This window comes from Pteropus vampyrus, unplaced genomic scaffold (assembly GCF_000151845.1).
Source record: "Pteropus vampyrus isolate Shadow unplaced genomic scaffold, Pvam_2.0 Scaffold3, whole genome shotgun sequence".
NCBI classification, from domain to species: domain Eukaryota; kingdom Metazoa; phylum Chordata; class Mammalia; order Chiroptera; family Pteropodidae; genus Pteropus; species Pteropus vampyrus.
In genome coordinates this window covers 4318233-4342273 of record NW_011888784.1, presented here as the reverse complement: position 1 = coordinate 4342273, position 24041 = coordinate 4318233, and the positions used below count along the sequence as shown (strand labels likewise).

General features: G+C 48.7%; 1 protein-coding gene across 7 annotated transcripts in view; it reads left to right on the top strand.

The window, feature by feature from the left end:
- CTIF (cap binding complex dependent translation initiation factor) overlaps window positions 1-24041 on the top strand; it is a 260002-nt gene that overhangs the window by 64468 nt on the left and 171493 nt on the right. For 5 of the 7 annotated variants that reach the window (XM_011360859.2, XM_011360850.2, XM_011360875.2 and 2 more), the window contains 3 exons: window positions 4012-4224; window positions 9508-9555; window positions 17073-17144. In XM_011360859.2, the coding sequence (XP_011359161.1) occupies window positions 4039-4224; window positions 9508-9555; window positions 17073-17144 (306 nt within the window). In that variant the 5' untranslated portion in view covers window positions 4012-4038. The remainder of the gene's footprint in view (window positions 1-4011; window positions 4225-9507; window positions 9556-17072; window positions 17145-24041) is intronic. The other 2 variants (XM_011360883.2, XM_011360891.2) reach the window with 1 other exon arrangement.

The window sequence follows — 24041 nt, the reverse complement described above, 5'->3', positions numbered from 1 at the left end:
ACTTAAAAATAATTATAATGCTAAGTTTTATGTATATGGGGCATGAGTGATGTCATGTATATGGGGCATGAGTGACTGAACTTTCAGCCTAATAGCTGAAGAGGTAGACAATGAGGATAGCACTTTGTCCCTCCCCTTCTTTCCCCCTCTTCTCTTATAAAGAGATAAAACTGGGCTTTTCTGTTGAAGGAGGGGCTTCTTGGCTCCCTGGTTGGGACTCATTCTAGAACATACAACTGAGCCCCAGTGACAAATTAGCCTGGTTTCCCCTTGGAAAGAAGAGTTCATGGAAGCACCCCAGGGGGCAGTGACACAACAGCAGTAGAGCCAGACCAGACAGAGGTATATGGATCTGGTCACCACAGTGGGCAGCTGGGGCTCAATCCACTGGGACGTGCTGAGGGACTGTGTCCATAGAACCTCAGAATTCAGAGGGAGTGCTAGCTCCTCTCACTTCTAGGGTACAGGAACTGGGTGCCAGGTGAGTTCTTGCAGGTATCTGCAGACATGTGTCAGTGGAGCCCTGGGCAGAAGGTGCTTAGGGCATCAGAGGTAAGGTACTGTCAGGCTACACTGTGTGAAGCTGATTGGACAGCAATGACTGGAGTAGGAAGGGGGCCAAGAGGATGTGAGGACACAGGAAGTGTCCAAGACAAGTGACCAGTGAGGAGGAGTCCTCTTTTTCTCCTCTGGGCACCAAAATTCTACAGGGTGGGAATGAGTCTCAATGCTTATCTCTTTCCTTGATGAGCCAGTGTGGGTTTGGGTCTCCCTTACGGGACTCTGATGTGGCCCCATGAAAGGCCCATGAGAGCCTAGGAGAGCCAGTAGGGCAGGACAGAGGCTGCTACTGGAGGCAGAGCCAGATACTTGATCCTCCTGCAAAATTCCATCTGTACCGTGAAGGGTGCCAGGAAGCCCTAGATAAGATCTAAAGTCTTCCAGGAATAATAGGTGTGGCCTTAGGCACTGGCTTTTCCTGCAGGCAGCTCCTTTTCATCACTCCTGACATTAACCTCATCATGCCATCCCACTGAGGCCAGCAGCTAGGCACAGGCCCAGCCCTCCAGAGCACAAAGCCCCATTGCAGAGTAAGTAGCACACACAGAGCACTTGAAGAATTCACTGGTAGTTGGAGGGGCAGTGGGGAGTGGAGGAGTGGGAGATGTCCTGAGGACCTGAGCAGGCCGCCAGGAGGTGGGATGAAGAGGCAGCGGCCATATAGGTGGACATGGAGCTCTGCTGTGCTAACTTGGGCAAGTTACTTAAACCTCACTGAATCTCAGTTTTCTAAATAGTATAATTATGCCGATTTCATAGAGGTGGTGTGGGTGATGAGTGGGTGAAGGCATGCAGAACAAGCGCTGAAAAGAGTGCCTGGTACCTGACGGGCGCAGTACACGTTAGCTGCTCTTGTTATTCGTGGAAGTTGCAGTGTTCATGCCCAGAGGCCAAGGCTGGGTGAGTTCTCTGCCCACTAGCCGCCGTTAAACCCAGAGATTGGGCTAGTTGCCAGATGGCCTCTAAGACACTGTTCTGGCATTACGTGAGTGTAAGGACCTCTAGATTTGGTGGATGGATGGGGAAAAGTGCCTTGGAGTGAAACGCACAGTGTGAGCAAATGCAGAGGCAGAAAGAGCATTGCTTGTTAGTTTTCTACTGCTGCGTAACACATTACTACCAACTTAGTGGGTTACAGCAATACCTGTGTATTAATTATCTCCCAGTTCTGGAGTTCTCCCAGGCTGAGTTCTTGTCTGAAGGCTCTGGAGGACAAAGTCTGCTCCCAAGCTGATTGGTTTTTGGCGGGATTTACTTCCTTGCGGTTGTAGGGCTGAGGCGCCCTTTTCCTTGCAGTCAGTGGCCAGGGATTGTTCTCAACTCCTAGAAGCATTTCCTGTCACATGACCCCTCCTTCTTCAAGCCAGCAACAGTGCATTCAGTCTTTCTTGTGCTTTGAATCTCTGTCTCTACCTCCAGCCCCAGATTTAAGGAGCTCACGTGATGGATCAGGCCCTCTTGCATAGTCTCCCTATCTTAAAGGCCACTGACTTGGAATTTAGCTATATTTGCAAAATCCCTTCCCAAGAGTACCTAGGTTAGTGTTTGACTGAGTAATTGGGAGAAAATGTACACTCAGGACCCTCTGATGGTTCTGCCTACCACACGTGGCATGTGCCTGGTGCAAAGAACATAGTAGACGGGGCTGGTGGGTGACGTGGACAGCCACTGGAGCAGGAGGGGTAAAATGGGTGTTGGTGGTGGGAGAGCTATAAGGCCACCGTAGGCCTTGAATGGCAGGCGAGGGAAGGGGCATTGGACATCCCCACCCCGACCTCTGGCCCTACACCAGTAGGCATGCTTATTCCAATGTGAGCTGATTTCCTTCAGTTTCACTGCCACCTAAGCCTCCACCCCTGTGTTCCTTCACTCTGATGAGGGCTCCCGGGCCTGAAACCTTGGACTGCTCCCTCTGGAATGGGAAGACAGACTCATAAGCTGAGGTTAGGAACCCAGAGCAAACTCCCTACAGCTCCCTTGCAGCTGACCTGCGGTCCAAGGGAGGCTAGGCCCCTGGCAGAAGCCAAAAACCAAGAACTGAGTCAGGAAACCAGTTGAAGAAGGTGTGTGTCCACCAGGGCAGTTCTTCCTCCCATCAGCAGTCCAACCTCTAAGGAGGCTGACAACGATGGAGTCAGCATTTGTGATCTCAGCAGCGTTTGTGGAACCCAGCGGCCATTCCTTGCCCTGCTTTGGATTAGTTAAAAACTCAATAAACCCTTGATCATTGGTGAATGTATTCTAAAAAAGTTATCAGTAAACCAAGGTTTTGAAATTCAGATGTTCCTTGAAACATACTAGGACCTCGTCTTCATGATCAACAGTCACAGCCTAGGCACATGCAGCCCTTCATGGTCTTGGGGCTCTGTGCATACATTCGGGTTTTCTTTGTGTATCCAATGGTGGTGATTTGGCAGACAACCATTCTGCTAGTTCTGATGGTAAAACCCTGTGCAGGCTCTGCTTCCTCTAGCTGAGTGGACTCCCCCCAGAGAGCAGCAATCTCCAGACAAGCTTGAAAGCCCCTTCCCATCTGCCTTAGAGCCTGTGAGGAAAAGGGGGAGGGTCCCTGGTGGGAAGGGACCTAGAGGTGAGAAAGGCTCTAACTCTCCCCACTTCCAGGTGGGTCAGGTGGGAGCTTCAGGGACAGGCGTGTGGGGGAGGGCGGTGGAGGTGTCCCAGCAGGCCTGGGCCCCTATGGCAGCTGGGTGCACCCAGTCCGGTCAGAAGGGAACAGCATTCTGTTGTTGGACTTAAGTATCCCTGGCATGCTGGTCACACACTCTGCCGGACTGCACCAGCACGAAGGCCGTGAGGGCTAACGAGGAAGCTGTACTCCTGTGCAGGGTGGCCAGGCAGTCTCCGTGCCTTGGCCACGCCCTCCCAAACATCCCAGCAGGCCTTTCACGTTCTGTCATTAAAAGTGAGTCACACTCCTACAGACCGAGTGTAGCAGCATGTGTCCCAGTAGCCATACCATCACGTGGCTGCAAAATCATGCTTATAACTTAAGGCCTACAGGCTTTAAGCTAATTTAGGGAAAGTCTGGTGTCCAAAGAAAAGACCTCTCCTTAGAAGGAGGCATTTCCTGGCGGGATTTGTGTCTGGGGACCCCCTATACATCCCAGTGCTGGGGTCAGGGACATCAAAGCCTGCAGTCTGTTTTATTCTGTTTTGTGGTAGATTTTGTTAACTCCAAGTTGGGAAATGGGGCCTGGGTGTAGGCTAGGTCCTGTCTTTTGCATTTTCCCAGGTTTTAGGGTCTAGGTATGGAGTAACATCTGACATGGTACAAGTTACTATGTTGGCCAGTTAGGCCAGTTATCTGCCTTCTCTGAGCCTCAGTTTCCCTCTCCATAGAGGGGAATTGCAGCATATTCTTCACACTAATGGGGTGTCATCCCTGCCTCCAGCTTTGTCTCACAGAGCCTTGTTCTTTCTCTCCTGCAGTCCGACCCAGCCCCCTGAGCTGGAGGGATGGAGAACTCCTCAGCGGCGTCGGCCTCCTCCGAGGCTGGGAGCAGCCGCTCCCAGGAGATTGAGGAGCTAGAGCGATTTATCGACAGCTATGTGCTTGAATACCAGGTGCAGGGGCTGCTGGCCGACAAGACAGAGGGCGATGGCGATGGCGAGAGCGAGAAGTCACAGTCCCACATCTCCCAGGTGAGCGCTGGCCCGGGGAGGACAAGGGAGAGAGAGCCCAGGTCCTGGGCAGGTATGGGGCCTGGGCACACTCAGAGAGAGCCATAAGGGGACCCTAATTCCAGGCAGGAAGCCCCTCTTAGCCCCTCTGAGCCATGTCTACTCCATCCTACCTCACTGGGCAGCTGGGGCCCAGCCAGATGCACAATTCACTGAACACATATTTACTGAGTACCTACCATGTGCTATACACTATTTATTCCCTGCCCTCCACAAGCTGTGTTATGGAAGAGATCTGGAGATTGTAGCTTATCCAACATGCACACAGTCAAAAGCTGTAGCTTGTGAATATTTTCTCTGATTTCAAATACATGCATTTGTTGGCAGCCAGAGAATTGAGTCTCTTAGGCAGTCCCCCAGGGCCCTGTGTCAGACCTAGTTGGGCACATGAGGCCTTCTGACCTGGATCTCACCCCCTCCTGGGTCAGTCTTCAGCAGCCCTGGCCTTGGGTGGAAGTTTCAAGTTCTCCCGAATAAAGTGAGCCATTCAGAGCGGCAACCATATTGTGTGCACCTTTGCCTAACACCTGAAATCTTCAGTAGATATTTGTTCAAGAGTTGGTTCCAGATTTGCTTCTAGCTGCATGCGTGACCTTGAGCAAATCCCTCAACTTCTCTGAGGCTTGGTTTTCGTATCTGGCCAATGAAGATAATTCTGCTCCCTCAGGAATGTTGGAAGGTCAAAGGTGATAAGGGGTTCAAAGCTATAGAGAAGCAGGGTGTTGCCTGCATAAGGAGACACGGGAGGGTCTCCTCTGTTCAGGTGTCTACCGCTTGTACTTGTTGTCCCACCTTAAGCCCAGAATTCCTCTGACAAGAAGAGGGGAGCCACTGGGTGCTCTGCTTTGGAGAAAATCTGAATGCAGCTGGCTGGGTGGGCAGAAGATGAGACCCTTCAACTTTTTAGAAAGCCAGTATGAACCTATGGCTTTCCTGGAACTTGGGCCCAGGAGTCAACGTGGGAAATTCTAAAGCCATGGTGGTCTATACCTCATTCCACTGGGGGATAAGGAAGAGAAAGTCAGCCCTGAGAGAGAAATGGAAATATATATGATGCTTCCCTTAGTGTCCTCAAAGTTCTAGAATCACAGTTAGTATAAGTGTGTAATTTGTCCAGTGTTCACTCTCCAAGGCATATTAAGCAACTGCCCTGTGGCCGGCACTGTTCTCGGATTGGGTATCCGAGAGTGAGCAAAACAGACAAGCACTCTGCCCTGGCGGGACTTCTGCTTAGTGGTGGATGATAATTGCGGTGAAAAAAAAAATAAAGCAGGAAAATGGAATGGGGACTGGTAAGGGTCAGGAGAGGTTTGCAATTTTAAATAGAATGTCAGGGAAGGTGTCACTGAGGAGGTGGAGAGGGGAGCCGTACAGATATCTGGGGGAGGAGTGGTCCAGGCAGAGGGAATGGCACACACAAAGGCCCTTGCTGGAAGGGTCTTCCAGGCACAATAGGAAGGCCAGTGTGGTTGGAAGAGGGAGAGCTAGAGGAGATGAATCAGGGGGACACCTAGGCCAGATGAGCCAGGGCTGAACCCTGGGATCTGCCAACATTTAGAAATCAGGGGTGTGCAGAAGAACCAGTAAGAGACCAGGAGGGAGTCGGCAGGAAGGCAGGAGGGAAACAGGTGAGAGCGGAGTGTTGGAAGCCCCAGGAAGGATGTGTTTCAAGGAAGCGTCGTGTGTGTGTTGGGGCAGAGGGTGTCGACCGTGTTGACTGCTGCTACAGTTCATGGAAAAGGAGGACTGAGAATAACCTGATAGAGCCGTAGGAGCTGCTGGTGACTCTGGCTAGAGAGCTGACAGTCGAGTGTTGGGGGTAAAGTTCAAGGAGACCATTGGAAGATAATACAAATCCTCTCTGTATTACAGGAGTTTCATTGTAAAGGGGAGAGACATATGGTATTTGGGGAAGTGGGGTCAAAACGAGAGTATTTACAACATGTTGTGCATTAATGAGAGTGGTCCAGAGCAAAGGGGATGGTTGCTGGAGCAATGGCCTTGAATAGGTAAGAGGGCTTGACCTTGGGTGAGCCCCAGCAGCTCACCCACCATCATAGGAGGAAGTAGCCAGGCTCGCAGCCACGCATCCAGAATGGCACCCTCTTGTGCAGCACAGCTGTGGCTTTTTCCAGCTGCTTTCAGCCATAGTAGTGCAAGTGCAGAGTTATGAAGGTGAATTTAACCAGGATTGAGTTTTCTCTGGGTGAGGACAGTGGAAGGAGAAAAGGGTGGGGTAGATGAAGGAGCGATGACAGTGATATCCCCTGATCCTGAGCCAGGCAACGGGGGAAGTGGGGACCCAAAGTTGGTGGCAGATGCTGAAGGGTGGTAGGTCAATGGATCGGAGGTCCTGCGGAGTCCGAGAACTGTCAGAGTCCTGGAAAAGAAGTAAGACGGGTAGATAGGAGTGTCCAAGAGCAGGATGTTTGAAACCTAGGGTAGAGGTTTCTTTTATTGCACAGAAATTGGCAATAAAAGAGCCTCGTGTGAGTGTGGGAGTGTGTGGGGTAGAGGGAAGATCAGAAGGAGAGGGGTCCTGGAACTGAGAAGCGGGGCACGGGAGCCAGCTGCATGGGTATCGAAATCACCCAGAAAGGGAAAATGGGTGCTGAAGAAGGTGGCAGCGATCCAGAGAAGCCTTCAGAAAGTGCGGGGAGCGAGGTGAAGGTGAATGACTCGGGGTCTGCAGGTGACGGCAAGGAGGTGGGGGGTGGGTCTTGTCTGATGACATGTTAATTTATTGGCATAGCTTTGTTTCTTAATTTAAATTACTGATGGTACAGTTAACAATATCATGAGCTGGAGTGGAAGGGGGAGAGCCGCCAGGCTGGATTGGAAAATTTCTGAGGGACATGAACCTCTTGGGATTGTCCAGGGCAGGAGGGGGAGGAACTGGGTGCAGCGATTCTTGCAGCCTCCCGCAAACACTCCAGAGCTGACTTTCCCAGGAGCGGGCCTCAGGGATGGGTGCACGGGGCTGGCCTGGCGTGTGCTGCCTGCCTCCCCACTGTCTGGACTCTAGGGGACTCCAGCGGGGCAGTTTTCAATGGCTCCTTTAGGTGAAATGGGCTTTTACAAGAGGAGGGGTCAAAGAAGCCATGAAGCTTCACCCCAGAGGAATGCTTTGTGAATGGCAGAATTTCTGTTCCCAGAGCAGCCATGGGGGAGATAATTTTGGAAGGAGGGACCTGTCGCCCAGCACCTCTGACTTACCTATGGTGACTGCTAAGTTCTCAGCATGTAATGCATGAGAAAAGTGCCCTCAGGCTGGGCCCTGCACTGCTGGCTCCTGCTTCTAGGATATGTTGGGCCTGACCATACTCCAATCTCTCTACATCTGGAGGGGTTTTTAAACAGATGTCTGTTGTGAGACAGTGTGGAAAGCATGGCCACTTGTAACATCTGGATGCGTTCCTTAAACTTGCCGCATTCTTTTAAATTCCCTGGAAGAATGCAAACACCGAGCGGGATTCAGGGTCCACCTGTGTGTTATTGGCCAAGGAGGGACAGTTCTATCTTGATCCCGCCCCCTCCCTCCCCCACATGTGCCCACAGACACAGCTGGGGTACAGACTCCAGGGGAGGGTGCAGCTGTGGATGACTGAGCAAGATCAGGGTTAGAAGTGTCTACATAACATATTTCTATTGACACAGCCTTATGAGAAATCTTTTTGCTAAATCACTTTCGATTATTTTTATTTGATCCAACGACTATTTTAAATGAAAGCCAAAAACAAAGAACAAAAATAACCTCAAAGAATGTGCTAGTCTGCCTGTCTGCGGTAGTGTTTTAATGTTTCTGGGAGAGGAAAATTCTTAAGAATCTTGGAAACCTTGAGAAACCTTGAGGGAGTAGAGAGGAATGTTGTTCTTCAGTTGGTGAGGTCATTTTTTTAAGATCTGAGAGACGACAGACAGTTGACACTCCAGAAGAAAATATCATGGTACTTGTACAGTTATGTTTTTCCGCTGCCCCTCCCCCAGCAACAGCGGAAATGGAGGGAGGGAGGAAAGGGGGCATGAGAAGGAAGGGAGGAAGAAAAGAAGAAAAGAAGGAAGGAAAAGAGAAGGATAGGAAGGGGAGAGAGAAGGAAACAAGTGAAGGAAGAAAGAAAGAGCAAGTGAGATCCCTTTTCTTTAGATGAATAACCAAGAGAATGTGTGTTCTAAGTTCTCAAACACTTACGGGATACCATATTTAAAATGACCACACGCGCACCCCCAACGCTCACACTTCAAAAGTGCCTGCTGTCCGATGGATTCCACGTCCCTGAGGCACATCCTAAAAGTGGTCCTCACACCGTGCTTGAGTTGGGGGTATTATACTCCTATTCTGCAGAAGAAAAGACAGACACAGAGATGGGAAACAGCCAAACTGCACTGCCGGGTGGCAGCTGAGCGGAGCCCCGCTGCTCACCCCTTCCCCACCTGCTTTTGGTTCCTTGAGAGCTATAGGCTTTGGGGTGGTTAATATATCCACCCACCACCCCACCCCACCCCCACCATAGAATGAGAATTAGGATTCCAAATCTCATTGACTATTAACCTTTTGTAGAAGAGATTTAGATGTTGTAAGTGGGGAAAGTTTGACACTTCTGATGTGAGTGGTGGGTCTTGTGGATCATCACCAGGCTTTAAAGCAATGTTCACAACTCTGTCTGCATAGTGGAATCATCGGGGAGCTTGGACTGGCCCCCACCTCAGAGCTCAGTTGAATGGGGAGGGACCTGGGCATGGCATTCAGCCGTCATGTGACTCTGATGTCCTGCTGGGTTGACAGCCACAGCCACAGGTGGGGCATGTCCGTCTCCCTTCCCCACCCCTCATGCCAGCTATTCCATTCTCTTGGAAGGAGGGAATGAATATTCTAAAGAGCATATATTTAATGAAGGCATATTTTCTAATAAACTCTGGTTAACAGGTCGAATGAAGAGCCAGTGAGGATGAAGATAACTTCCTATAGTCCTTTTTGATGCTGTCAGGCACTTAGAAGTCCTGGGTTTTGTTTCAGATGCAAAGTGAACTTTCAGAGAGCGCTGCAAGCATGCAGATATGTAGGCTGGAGTAAGAGTGTTCAGGTTGCCATGATGTCTCTTTCTCACAGTGTTTTTCTTTCTCTTTTTCTTCACGTTTCCTTTCATTCTGTCTTTCCCGTTCACTGTTCCCTCCTCCCTCTGGTATGTCGTTCCTTCATTTCCTCCTGCCCTCTGAATCCCTTTTCCCTGCCATCTTTGCCCATAGGAGGAAGCCCTCAATGGTGGACCACCCATGAAAGGATTAACAGACGAAGTGAGTTTAAGGGAACCTCTGGGGTGGTTGAGCATGGGGGACTCGTTTTATTTTTCCCCTCATTTTACAAAATAATTTATTTTTACTTACACAAGTGATATATGCATACATGTTCATGGTACATAAGAATTCATATATCAGTAAAATCTCCCTTATCAACTGCCTCATTCCCATGCCTTACCCTACCTCCCATCGGATCGGTCAGTTCACTTTCTTACCTTTTTAAATGCTTTAGCAACATATATATAATATGACTTATAGGAATATATTATTTCAGAATCATAAATCATAGCCAGCGAATATGTTGTTCAATAACTGGCATTTTCACCTAGATGTTTATCCTGGGGAGTCCTCCAGGCTCGAACACCTGCTCGGTTTAATAGCTGCCCACAGTGTGGATATCCCATATTTTAACCACTCACCTATTGATGGGCATTCAGGTTACTTCCAAATTTTTTCCTAGAAATACAAGGTACTTCAGTGAATACTGTTGAATGTGCCTCCTCCTACACATAAAAAAGTACGTCTTCAGGTAGATACTGAGATATAGAATCGATTTCAATAGCTGTTGCCAGATTGCTCTCCGAAGCGATTTCCATTATTCATACTACCACCAGTTGTATCAGGACAGATTATCTGTTGTCATTTTAATTTGTATTTTCTTGATTTCTAGTGAGGCTGAGCTTTTTAAAATCTGATTACCAGTCATTTTTAAAATAGGTTAAAATTTTATTTTACCTTCAAAGCAACTATTGGAAAAACACACAATCAGAATACAGAGTAAGAAGTCTACCATGATTTTATGACAGAAACTAATGTAATTTTTGTGTATAATTTTTTTCTTTATACCTTTTACAAAGTTGAGCTTCTGACATACATGTAGCTTTTTAGCTCGCTTGTTTATCTCGCATAATCTAGACATTGTTTGGTGGTTCTGGCGTAAAGCATAATTGTTTAAATCTGCCCTTTCTCTGCCAGTTACTGTTGGCTAAATAGTGAAGTATAATTAGAGCTAACATGTTTTCCTTCAGGCCATGTTCTGGGCTCTTGGACAAAGTCATGAACAGGATGGACCGTAACCGCTCTCCTCCTAGCCCTTACTTTCTGGTGAGAAATGACAGACGGTAGACAAAGACGGAACTAGGATGTTAGAATGTGACACACGTGTGAGGCCGTAAGGGGCGGGAGTGCTGGGCTGTCCCGGAAGGCTTACTTAGAACAGGAATTTTGAGCAAAAGTTTGAAGAAGGTAGGAGAGTGAGGCCACTTGAGAATGAGTATTCGAGGCAGAGGGAATGTCAGAGGCGGAGGGAATGTCAAAGGCAGAGCTCTGGTGCGGGAGTGTGCCCAGCTTTGAGGAAGAGCTTTGGAGCTGGTCTGGTGGGAGCAAAGTTAAGCAAGGGGGATGCTGTGGAAGAGCCAGATCTGCAAGGCCTCGTTGGCCCTGTTGAGGACTCTGCAAGATTTTGAGACAGGGAGATATGGAGGGTTTTGAGCAGAGCAGGGACATGGTATGACTGGCTAAAGAGGATCACTCTGGATGTGTGTGATGAATAGACTCTGGCGAGGGCCCAGAGGTGGGTGAGGGTGGGAGTGGGGGGATGGGCAGGGAAGGAAGCAGGGAGATCAGGAAGCTGTTTAGTTGGTCCAGGTGAGAGGTGATGGTGGCTTACAGCAGTGTGGTCACTGTGGAGGTGATAAGAAGTGATCAGATTATCGTTATACTTTGAAGGTACAAATGGCATGATTTTCTAATGAATGACCCTGAGGATTTTAGCCTGAGCATATGGAAAGGTAGATTTTCCAGAAATGAGATATGGGAGACCCTGGAAGAACAGCTTTGGGAAGCAAAGGTCAAGAGTTCAGTTTTTGGGCATGAAAGGTGTTAAGAGAGCATTAGATATCTTGGTGGAGATGTTGATCAAGCAGTCAGATATGCAAAGGTGGTGTTCAGAGGTGCAAAATGACCTGGACATTTACATTTGCAAATGATGGCATATGGATGGCATTTTAAGCCAGGGAGTGAGGAAGCTTAGAGAAGAGGGTCCAAGATTGGTCCCTAAGTTAGGAAGCTGGGGAGATGCGGAGAAGCAAAGAAACAGAGGTGTGTCCATGTTAACTCATTTATTCTTCATAAAAATTCTATGAAAAAGATGCTATTATTGTTGCCAATGTACAAGGTAGGAAACTGAGGCACAGAGAGGTTGAATAAGCTGCTGCTCAAGTTCAGCCTGGCCACACAGCAAGTATGTGGCCAGGCTGAACTTTGAACCAGGTGGTCTCCAGTTGTCATACACTTAGTCTCTCTGCTATTGCTAGTTTCGGTTATTATTTCAGGTGAGGGAAACTGAGTCCTAGGGATGAAGTGACTTCCTCAAGGTCATAGAGTAAGTGATGGAATAGGCATAGGAACTTAAGATTCTCTGCTTCGAAAATGTCAGCTCCTAATTACTGTTACACTGCCTCTCCAACAGGAAAGTCGTTTGTTGATTTTTTAAGATAGAAGCAAGAAGCCTTTCTCTTTTTCTCAGATCTCAGCCTTTGGGCAGCATCCACTGCCCCTTACACATAAGGCTTTCCTTAACCATGCTGTGCTTCGAATTCTATATTTGCAAAGTAGGGATAATAAACGTGCCTAGGTATCCATGAGGAGTTAATGTTAGTGTATACACTGGAGTTAGAGCGGTGCCTAGATTTAAATGAGGTCTTTATATATTCTGGTGGTTAATCCTTTGATATACATGTTGCAAGTAGCCTCTCACTTGTCTTTAAGTTTGTTCATGACTTCTTTTGTCACACAGAAGTTTTACTTTGATGTTTAAAACTTGTTTCTTGGGTTTTAATCAACTTGGAATGTGTTGTCCATGGATAGTGTGAGGCAGACATGCAGGGTCATTTTGTCCTCATCTGCTAGCCAGTTGGTATGTTTATTGATGGTTTCTCTTTCCCCTTAATTTGAACCACTATCCTTATCATATACTAAGCTCCCGTTTATACATCTGTTTATGAATGCAGTTTTAGCAGTGGTTGGTCTTGTGCTGATTCAGCATGCTGGTTTGGCTCTGACCACATAATACAGTTTGATATCTGGAAGGGCAAGTCCCTGGAGGGACCTAGAGACCATTGGAAAGTAGAATGGTTTGTTTTTAGCACCTTTGGCCTCCCCCACTCCAGGCTTTTCCCTTCCACTCCCCCTCCCCAGTGTGCAGTGTCTTCCCCCGCCCTTCACCAAATCTGGACCTACAATACTGTCCATCCGAGGTGCAAATGACTGATAATGGATTCAGTTCTTTTTAGTGTGAAATATTTCAAATGTACCTATAAGAGCAAAGAATAAAAGAATAGCCATCTATTGATGAGTACAGAATAAACATCTGTACTCCTAGTTATGGAAGCTTCACTCTGTGCCATCTCTGTTTCAACTTTCCAAATTAAATAAATTATGAGATATGATGCAGGCCTCAAACCATGCGAATTCTATATTCGTTTTTCCCATATATAAAAATGCCCTACTTTTCCTGCCTATTTCTGTTCTATGACCTTTTTCAGGCAAACGACACCTTTACCCACCAGAGGACTTGCTCCTAGCTTTAAACTGGTTTACCTTGAAGGAGAAACTCTCTAGGTGTAGGACTCAGGCACGGGGCGGGATGGTGGAGAGGGCCCCTCTCTCCATCTTGGAATCATCTATGTGGATAAGGACCAGTTTGGGAAGGTCTATGTCTGGAGATTTTTCTAGGTGGTGGCTATGGCCTAAGAGGAAAGAAAGAAGACAACTTTGAGAACAGAGTCCCAGCAGCTGCTGGGAACAGCTTTGGAATAGGGAGAGTCCACAGAGGGCTTTAGGACCCAGAAGAAACCCTCTTCCCAGCGGAAGTGCTTCAGGCAACAGCAGAGGCCCAGGATGTCCCTGGGCTGCTGCTTGGCTTAGAAGTTGGAGGTGGGATGCCACCCAGGCCCAGTGGGTACAGCCTTCTGGGATAAGTGAGGTGACTCACACTAAATTGCTATACACAGTTGGACCACATTCCCACCTCTAAAAACTTTGCCTGGGGATCCTGTCTGTACCCAGCCCTGGAGGGGTCTCTGGGGTGGGTTTCTACGGACTTAGCCATCTTACTTTCCTTCATGCATCAGCCCATGGCTCACTGCCTGTGGGTACCACACTCTCAGATCCACTTCCTCCCATCTCTGCCTCCACTACCAGTGGAAACCTGAATATTGGACTCTGGCTTAGCTTTCTGACCTGCTCCCCTGGGCCATCAGGCTCACTAACAGGGTCACCCTCCTCTCCTGACCCTGTCTACCCAGGAAAAGTCTCTGACTCCTTAGCCAGAAAGTCACGCTTGCCATGATCTGCCCCTAAGCTGGCCAGCGATTCACGCTTGGGCTCGCTTTTTCTCCAGGAATCCTGGCTTACCCATTTTCTGTCCCTGCACCCCTGCTGAGAGCACACTTCCTTATCCTAGCCCAGCCCTCCACCTCTCCTGGGACATCTCACCTCTCCTGTGAAGGGATGCTCCTGTTACAGGTCCCACACGGAAGGCCCTCAAGAAATGGCTTCTAGTTGGTGGATATAAAGTTAAGAATAACTTTAACAAAGCAGAGCAGTCTCATCGGAGCTTGGAACTGCTCCTGGGGAGCCTCACCAGAGAGATGAGGTTGTATATGGCTGCGCATGAAGCCTTGGCCCCCTCTGTGCAATGCTTGTCTAGAGGAGCCATCGAAGCTCCCAGCCCTGCCCTGCCAGGGACCATGCTGACCCCAGGAGGGTCACTGTCCTGTGGGGTGTCACATCAGCACCATGAAGCTGGGGTTGAAGTGTTTGGGCTCTCCTAGGATGGGGCCGTGCATGATCTAGTCTTCTCCATGGCCAGCAGTCGTTACGTGCCTTGTCCATCCCCAGCCCTGTCAGCCAGGCTCCCAGGAAAGGAGAAACCACTTAAGTATATAAAGCAAAGGGATTGTTTTCACAGCAGTTTAAACATTTTATGTATACACACATATGTGTATATTGTTCAAAAAATAGGCATGCATACATGTATGTATGTGTTACTTTTTATTTTGAAATTATTTTAGACTTATAGCAAAGGCGCAAAAATAGTACAGGGTGTTCCTATGCACCCATCACCCAGATTCCCCTAATGTGAACACCTTACATAACCACAGTACAATGATCAGAACTAAGAAATTAACATTGGTACAAAGGGACTTTATTCAGGCTTTTACCAGTTCTCCCACTAATGTCCTTTCTCTGTTCGAAGATCCAAGTTTGCATCAAATTGTCATCTCCTTATTCTCCAATCTGTGACATTTTCTTGGTCTTTTCTTGTCTTCCATGACCTTGACACTTTTGAAGAGTACTGGTCACTTTTTGTGTAAAGTTTATCAATTTGGGTTGCCTGGTGTTTTCTCATGATTGGATTGAGGTTAGGCATTTTTGGCAAGAACACCTCTTGCCAAAGTGATGTGCCCTTCTCAGCGTATCATACTGGGCAGTCCATGATTATATGTTTTATTACGGGCGGTGTTATCCTCGGTCACTTTGTTAAAGTGGTATCTCATGGATTTCTCATTTTTCCCTTTTTCTAACCCTATAATTAATAAATATCTCGAGGAAATGCTTTGAAACTGCAAATATCCAGACAGAGGGAATTTAATCCAGGGAGTTGGTTACCCAGATGATAAAAGAGCCAAGAAGCTAAACAACCCAGAGATGAGCAACTCCAGGAAGCCATCGCCACCTCCAGACCTGAGGCACAAAGGGAGGGGGAATGGTGTTGCCGGAGCCAGGGTTCAGGGTCATGCGCAGAAGGCCTATCTGGTGAGGACAGGAGCTATGAAGGAGACCGCATCACTGCTGGTAATGCCACCTGAAGCAGAGAAAAAGAGGAGAAAAACCGCCCGGACTTCCCCCCCTTTTTACTTTCTCCCATTGGCTGAACCCAGCTAACGCAGGAGCCTGGGAGTCGCAGTCTGCAGGGGTCAGCCCCTCTCCCAAGCCGAGCAGGGATGGGCAAAGTGGATGGGAAGGCTGGGACTCACCCAGGACCGGTACGCTGTCCAATAGCCACTCGCCACATGTGGCTCTCTAGCACTTGAAATGTGGCTGTTCCAAATTAACATAGGCTCTAAGTGGATTTCAGAAATTTAGTATGGAAAGAAGAATGTAAAATATCTCGTTAATAATGTTTATGTTAATTACCTATCTAAGTGATAATATTTTAAATATATTAAGATGAATAAAATATATTAAATTTAATTTGACCTTTTAAAAATGTGGCTACTGCATCATTTAAAATTATATCTGTGGCTCTTATTGTGGTTGCCGTTCTATTCCAGCTGGACAGCACTGCTTTAGAGTATACTCATACTGGCCTGTGTCATCCGCATTGTAATAAAACATCTTTCCTATACAAAGGTCGTGTCCTTGGCCCACAGTCAGGAGGGCGTGTCCAGCCAAGGTTTTACAAAAGCAGGACTGCACTGGCCTTGAGCCATCCACACTCACTCGCAGTTTTGGCCAAGTGTGTTAAACAGAGAGATTGGGCTCCTCTGCTCTTCTTTTATCACATAGGCTATAGGTCAAGGTTGACATTCAACAACATTAGTTTGTGCAGATAGCTGACATTTAATGCAATGATGAAAATACCACCATAGAGCTAGATAGCACCTTACAAAGGAAGGGCTACACTATTACTATTGCTTCATATCTCTAGAGTGTTTTTATGGTTTACAAAGGTTCTTACCTCAACCTTACAGAGTCACCAGTCTTGCCGTCCCCATTTTATAGATGACAAAATAAAGCTTGGGAAGTCACATGGACTTCAGTTGCTCTCAAACTTCTGGTGCCTCACTTGGGAGCTTGTCAAAATGCTGATGCTCAGGTCCCACCCTCACAGAGTCTGATTCAGCAGGTGGAGGGTGGGGTCCAGGGACTCCAGGCTTTGGAGACAGTCACGCAGGTGGTTATCAGACCGCACTTTGGGGTACACCAGGCCTCTGAGCTCTCGGGGGATGAGCAGTGGGACTGGGCTCAAGGTGGGCTTCTGATGGCCAGTCTGGGACTCTCCCCCAATGCCAGGCTGTCCTGTCAGTGCACAGGTCCATTGTCTTTTGGAACTGGGCATATGGGAAGATCCGCACACACATGCCTCACCTCCAGCTCTGGCCTTGACACCGTAGAGGGCTAGTGTGGCTGAAGCCAGGTCAGGCAGTGAAAGGTGGTGCTGGCTTTTCTCGCAATGACCCTGTGTCTTGTCTGGTTGACTTTAGAATGTAGTTGGATCTTCATCACTTTGGTGGGCTTAGATGAAGGGCAGTTACTTGCCTTCCCCAAACGTACACCAAAGGGTCATCTCCATGTGGAATTTGGAGATGCCAACTTGGACCTGCTGGCAGGGAAGGATTTTATACCGGTTCTGCTGCAGGGGGGCAGGGCCATGCCTTGGGGCCCAGGCTGAGTGAGGATGAGCCTGTGTGTCTTCCCATCCCTGACCACTCCTTTCTCCCCTGTAGTGGACGACGGACTGCAGTGAGCAGCTGGACAGCAGCTGTTCCTTCTCCCGAGGGCGAGCACCCCCACAGCAGGTAGGGAACCAGCTCTGTGCCCCATCTGGGGGTTGTCATGTGTCTTGTCTGTCTGTGTTCCTGAGAGGTGGTGACGTGGAGAGAGCAAGAAATGGGAGAGGGGAGGGTACAGTCTGCCCTCTGGAAAGTTCTCCCTGAATACACAGCCCACAGTGAAGCCCCTCCCCACAAACACATAGATTCATAAGATTTCTTTTCATTAGCGGCATTATTTATAATAACAAACAATTGCAAGCAATCAAATGTCCATTGAGAGGAGAGTGGATAAATATGTGCTATATCCTCACAGTGGAATGTTATTTAGCAGTAAAATGAATGAATTGGAGGTTCACACATCAGCGTTGATGATGGATCCCACAAACAACGGGACTCCAAGGGTTTTGGTGCTGGTGGGTCACTTTGGAGATCACTCCTGCCCCAGGTTTGCAGAGAACCTACAGGGGCGGACTGAGGGGTGAGGTATCAGAGATTCATCCATTTCTCTCAGCAACCAGCTGTGCTGGGACCAGGCTGAAGCCAGTTGCTTCTCCCCTTGTCGCTTGCCTGTGAGATCCCCAGGGCTCCCCGTGTGGGTCGTGTGGCCGGGAGGGAAGGAGGATGCTGCTCTTGGAGAGCTGTTTCTGGTGACCCCTAGGCTTTCTCCAGTTGTCCAGCTGTTCTTGCTGATACCTCATCCTTCCCTGTGGAGACGGTGGGATTAGAGGCTAAAAAAACATTTATCTCCACCCGCCGATGCAGCCTCACTGTCCCTGTCCAGGGAGCTGAGGGGAGCTTTCACAGGCTCCTGCAATAACTTGGTCCTGACTTTGGAGAGCCAGCTTTCACAGGCTCCTGCAAGGCGGTATAGGGGTTGAGAGGGAAGGCTGCTTGGCCTGAGTCTTGCTTTAGTTCACCCTGGTGCAGGGTGAAGCCGCTCAGAGCTCAGGACAGCTCAGCAGGCCAGAGAGGTCAGGTGTTTCAGGAAGGACCTCTTGAAGCTTCCTCACCCAGGAAATGTGTGCAGGGACCCGGTGCTCTGCTCTGGAGGGCCTGGAGGATGGCTCCTGCCTTCAGGGGCCTTACAACTTAGTTAGAAAGACAAGATAGTGTGTAAAAGAATGCCCAGTGCAGGGCAGGAGATGGAATTGTCTAAAGGGTGGCCCAGACCTCAAGGGGCTCACAATTAAAAAGCCTGGGCAGCCCCGAGCAGAAGAGGTAGGACTGAGCTGGACCTCGTAGGTGGAAGGCCGAGGTTGGGACCTGCATGCTGCACACCCTACTATGCAGAGAGGCAGGAGCAGGATTGAAACGAGGTCTCCTGAGGTCAGGAGAACTTTGATTCAGTAACAAAAGGCCTGATATTTAGACATTAGCGACTCGATTAATCAGTGTACAAACAATAGATGTAAACAAGACAGAAGGGTTTTTTCTCTCTCAGTACAGCCTGGGTGGTTTTTCAGGGCTGGTGTGTCAGCTCAGTGGTGTCAGGGCAAGCTCCTTCCTTCTCATTGCTCTGTTCTGTCTAGGGCGTTGCCTAGACAGATGGCTGATGTTCCGATTGGAATAGTACCACCCTGGACCTCTGAGCTCCCCTCATGAGGCAGCCATCTCCTGATGCCCCCTGGTGGAGGGATCGAACTGGTCAGCGTTTCTTGAGAGACTGCCTCACAAGGAAAACTCTCATGTAACTGGCTGGTGGCAGCTGCCCCTGCCCAAGGTGTCCTGGAGCAGCTCCCTGATGGAGGGGAGAACCAGGGAGCTTCCCATTGAAAAGGCCTTTGCTGGGTGCAGATCTGATGGAATGCTGCTGACTCATCCATCCAAAGCTCCCTTCAACCTGGCTCACCAGATATAGATAGGCTCAGTGGACCAGCTCCTGGGGACACCTCCCAGCCCCATGAGCACATCTACTAGCCTCCTCGCTACACCTTCTCATCCAGGCAGACTCTCTCCCTAATTCATAGTATGATCGAGCTGTTCCCTATACATCTGCCTCTCCCCTCAGCTGGCTGATCAACCCAAAGATGGGAGGAGTTAGGGCTGGCTCTATTTCACTGACTGCCCCTGACCGAGGGCCTTGCATACAGTAGATGCTCATAATGATGCCCGAGTTGGCCCAAGCCAGTGCGTGCAGACAGTCCCTAGTGGGCCCTGTGTCTCCAGCCACACGAACTGTGCTGAGCTTTCTGAGGTCATTGGGATGATGGGACAGCTCTACTCCCCCACATTCACTCGTAGGGAAGAATTAGTTTCAGAGGGAAACTGAAGCTAAATTGAGACTGGTCTAGCTGGCTGCTCTGCTGCTCCCCCTGACTGCACCCACCTTGGCCACATGTGCCCAGGAAAGTGGGGTGGCCAGAGGATGCTGAGGTGCTGCCTTCTGCCCAGGAAGCTCTGTGTGGTGCGTCACAGACCCATGCCCTGAATGAGGGCCCCAGACGCAGGCGCCATCTGAAGACAAGTCATACACTGGGATTACTGATTTTGTCATTTCAACTAACATTAAAAAAAAAAAAAACCAGCCCAAACTTGCCTCCTCTGAAACCTTTCTGAAGCCAAGTGGGAGCAACCTAGAGTAGGTTGAGTCCCATGAGATGGGAGGAAGGGAGCTCAGAGGGTCCAGGGCAAAAAATGGGCTACACGTGGTCCTGAGGAGGCCTGTCCAACTGCCGGCAGTTGGGATCCGGTTGTGTTGGGGACTCTGGCACCCTGGCAGCCTCTTCCCAAGGGAGCTTGCTCATCGCCTCGTCATCTAGTTAGGAGGTTGGAATACAGTTTCCACCTTATCATCATATTGGGGAATGCATGGAGTTGATTTAGAGGAAACATCTGAAGTGAGCGTAATCCCGTGCAGTTAGAAAACATTTCAAGATCCCAGCTTGGGGTTTAGCATTCAGGGAAGAAAGCCGAAGGCATATAAAGGTCATGTGAGGTCAGGAGTGAGTAGCTCTTCTCCAACTTCACAGAAGAGCCAAGGAAAGGAAATTAATGTGCACAGCAGCAGCAGGGCCCGTGATTAGACCTTGAGAAGGACTCCCTGACTCGAGGATTTGTTGGCTGGTGGTGATGACTGTTGAGCAAGGTAATGAAAGCTTGCTGCGAACCTAATGAGCATACTTCGTTATCAGACAGGTTTCACGCAAAGCCCTGGGAAAGGTGGGGGTGCGTCAGAAATGGTGTCTCAGAGTCCTGTGATGCCACATTCCCTGAAATGATGAGAGAAGGGCACTCCCCTGTTCCATCATGACGCCCAGTAGCAAATCGAAGCATCAGGAGAGAGCGAAAGAGCCTTGTCCCAGCGATCAAGAGAACCAGATGGTGGCCCAGGCGTGGCACAGATTCCAAGGCCTCTCTGCAGAATGAGGCGTCGGGCTACACAGACCTTCTTTGAGCCTCTCCAGAAATCTCTTTCATTGTTTACATTCTGTGTCTCCATGAAATGACCAACTGGATCCAAATAGCTGCTAAAAGCAGCAGCAGGGCTGGATTTTCTAGATTTCTCCAGCGTTCCTGACCCACCCTGATAACTTGTACCAACCTGCAGGCGAGGTATATCCTAGGCACCAACACTGACTCTGACCTAGATGATGACAGGTGGTAAGCAGAGGTGAACCTCAGATACACTGCTTACCTCTGGCCCACAGAAAAGGGTAGGAGGAGTTTTCTGCCAGCCAACTCATTGCCCTTCAGTAATTATATCGTTGGTTCGGTGCCAATTTAAAAACTCATCAGTACAAATGATATCTTAGGAAAAGTGCCTAGATTTTTAATCAGCTTCTATGGATACTTGAGGAATATCATGTATGTATTTATGACACTGCATGCTATTCAGTCAGTATATAGTGAGCAACTGCTGCGAGCTTGGCAGACACATATTCACCAGAGCCTTCCAGAGCACAGCCCGCTTGCAGAGTAGAGGCTAGTTAACATGAAACAGGCTAAAGGCACACATGTTAAACCCCCAGAGAGACGTCCTGATCACAGGTACTGCAGTCATTCCAGAGTGGCCGTGCTGGTCTCTACAGATAGGGACCCGAATCATGCAGGACCCGAGACTTGAACTCTGCCTTATGGAACAGGTAGGATGTATGACCAGATGGAGAGGAAAATAGAAGAAATGAGAGAAGAAATGGTGTCGGCAAAGGCTTGAGGTCGGGTATAACGTTGGGATGTTAGGACAGCAGGGGAAAGCACAGCAGAGGAGACGGTCAGTGTTGGGTGTTGCTACAGTGGTGAGGGATGAAGACGGCGGATGTGGAGGTGTCTGTGTGCCCAGCCGAGATGCCGGAGCGGCCGTCCAGCCCCACTGCTATTTGTGCGCCTTGTGTTCCCAACTTGGTGGAGCAGTTGCTGTTTTTACCAGTTACCATGACAGAGGGAAAAGAACACCGATGGGTCTCACTTTGGCAATTCGGTGCTCCAACCTAGATGTGACACGTGTCACTTCTACTCTGGACTCGTTGTCCAGAGCTAGTCACACGGCCTCACCCGACCAAAAGCACACTAAGAAGTATAATCCTACTAGGTGCCTGGAATGGAGGAAACCAGAACTGTTTCATGACTGGCTAGATGGCTGTCACATGCCCTGCCTCTAGTAGAGGTTCACCAGAGGCTGGGGCTGACCTCTTCCTCCCCACAGCAAATCCAGAACTAAGTTGGTCTCCAGTGAGCCCTGAGGATCTTGTGGGCTCTCAGGATGCCAAGCAGCTCAGAGGTTGGTCACCTGATCCAACCCCACCCACTGCTTCGAAAGACATCTCATTGTTAGGCAGCTGCATTAACAAAAATGTCTTTCTTGGATTTAGTCCCAAACCACCTTCTCATAACTCCTTTCGCCCATGGCTCTTTAGTCTCTCCCCCAGCGGTCCACCATGGCAAGTCTGCCTTTGAATCTAAATATTCTCATTCCTGCAGCTGTTTCACTTTGTTATAGTTAGCTCATTCCTTTGCTATCTATTCATCTATCTATCATCTATCTATCTATCTATCTATCTATCTATCTATCTATCTATCTATTTATTTATAAGCCATTGATCCAATCAGCAAGCCATCATTGAGAGCAGGCAGTGCTCAGAAGTCTGGGACATAACATGATGGTTCTTAGGTCTTGTCCCGTCCAAGGGTGTCCCCTGGGAGCCCGATAAGTATGGACTATAATTCCTTAATTCCTCTTAATCAGCCTCTCACAACTGAACACAGTCCTGCTGGCATGATCCAACAGTGCCACCTCCACTGCTCTCAGCACGTGCCTGTCTTCGAGGTGCCTTCTGGCTCCAGCTCACCTGAAAGAACCAGGATATAACACTTACCAAACAATCTTGATTATTAATTTTATAGGGAGAACAGTCAGCAACCATTCCTTGCGTGCCCACTGTAAACAATATGAGTCATGTGGCTTGGTCACTGTTCTCGGAGAATCGAGGGGTAGATTCTGCTTAGAGAAAGAAGACATTCTTGAGTGGAAAAGCAGCAGTGCTTTTTTTTACCGGGGGGAAGGGGGCTGCTGTCTGCAGAGGAGCTTGCATCCAGCGGAGGAGGTCAGATACGCAGGCGTGAGGACAGAGGCACCGTGCTGTCATGGTAACGGGATTGGACTGGGAGCTAGAAAACATGAGACCTCTCCTCCGTACCTCTGACTTACTATTCGATCATGGTGAGATACGTCATCTCCCTGCAGCCTCAATTTCCCTTCTAAGAAATGAGTGAACTAGACTTAAGGCCCTCAAAATGTTTTGTTAAAAATACAGACCTGGATTTCTGCTTCTGGGAGGATAGAGTAGATGGGTTTTTTTCTACATTCCTCCTGCTAAGTACAACTAAAACCGTGGGCAGTCTATGTAAAACACGAGAAGATTCTGAAAGGTGGAGAGGAGAAGGCACACCAGCTAGGGTACTTGGGATCTGAGCAATGACACAATGGTGACCTCCATGGATTTCTTTTTTGCCTTCTGTATCCTGGGCTTAGAGCTGAAGAAGTGAGTAACCAGGAAATGGCAAAGGACATGGATTTTAAAAAGGTCCCAGGAAAAATCTGCTCTCCTCAGCAGAGGTCCAGAAAAAGAGCAACCTAGCAAGATATAAAGCTTTTGGACAATAACTGCTGTACAACAGCCAAACATCACAGAAAACACTGTGGCCCCACCCACACCCAAGCCAGCAAAGTCCCATTGGGAACCTGGACTTTCACCTCTGCTCAGCTGTAAAAGATGCCTCCAACTTCCCTCACCGGATTGGTGTCGGAGAAGGCCAAGTAGGAAGCTGAGACTTGTATCCCTGCCAGATTGTTAAGAAAGTCCCTGCCCACCCCCATAGTATTACTGCAGACCATGCAAAGGGGGCTGGACTTCACCCCACTCAGCAGTAGTGAGGTACCCCTCGCCTCCCTGCTGGGATGTGTCAGAGGAGGTGGAATAGAGAGCTGGGACTTCCACTGCTGCCCGCTGGTAATGAGGCCACCCCCATGGCAGGGTCATTGGGGACCATGTGGAGACCTAGAACTCTACCTCCACCGGCTGTAACAACAAGCCCCCTGCCCCTCTGCCCGGACTTCTGCCTTCACTGGCAGCAATGAGACTGCATCCTCCCCTTGCCCTGCTAGAGTGGGATCACAAGAAGCCAGTTAAAACAGAAGATTTAAATAAGATTCAGAATCTTGTAACATATCATGAAAGTGCCCTGATTGCAATCAAAAATCATTTGTCATAGCAAGAACTGGGACAATTTTAAACTGAATGAAAAGAAGATAATAGATGTCAACACTGAGATGCAAAATTGGACTAGTAGCTCAAATATATGAAGAACTCTCAAAACTCAACATTAAAAACAACCCAATTTATAAATGGACAAAATACATGAAGAGACATTTTTCACCCAAGAGGATATACAGATGGCAAATATGCACAGAAAAAGATGTTTGGC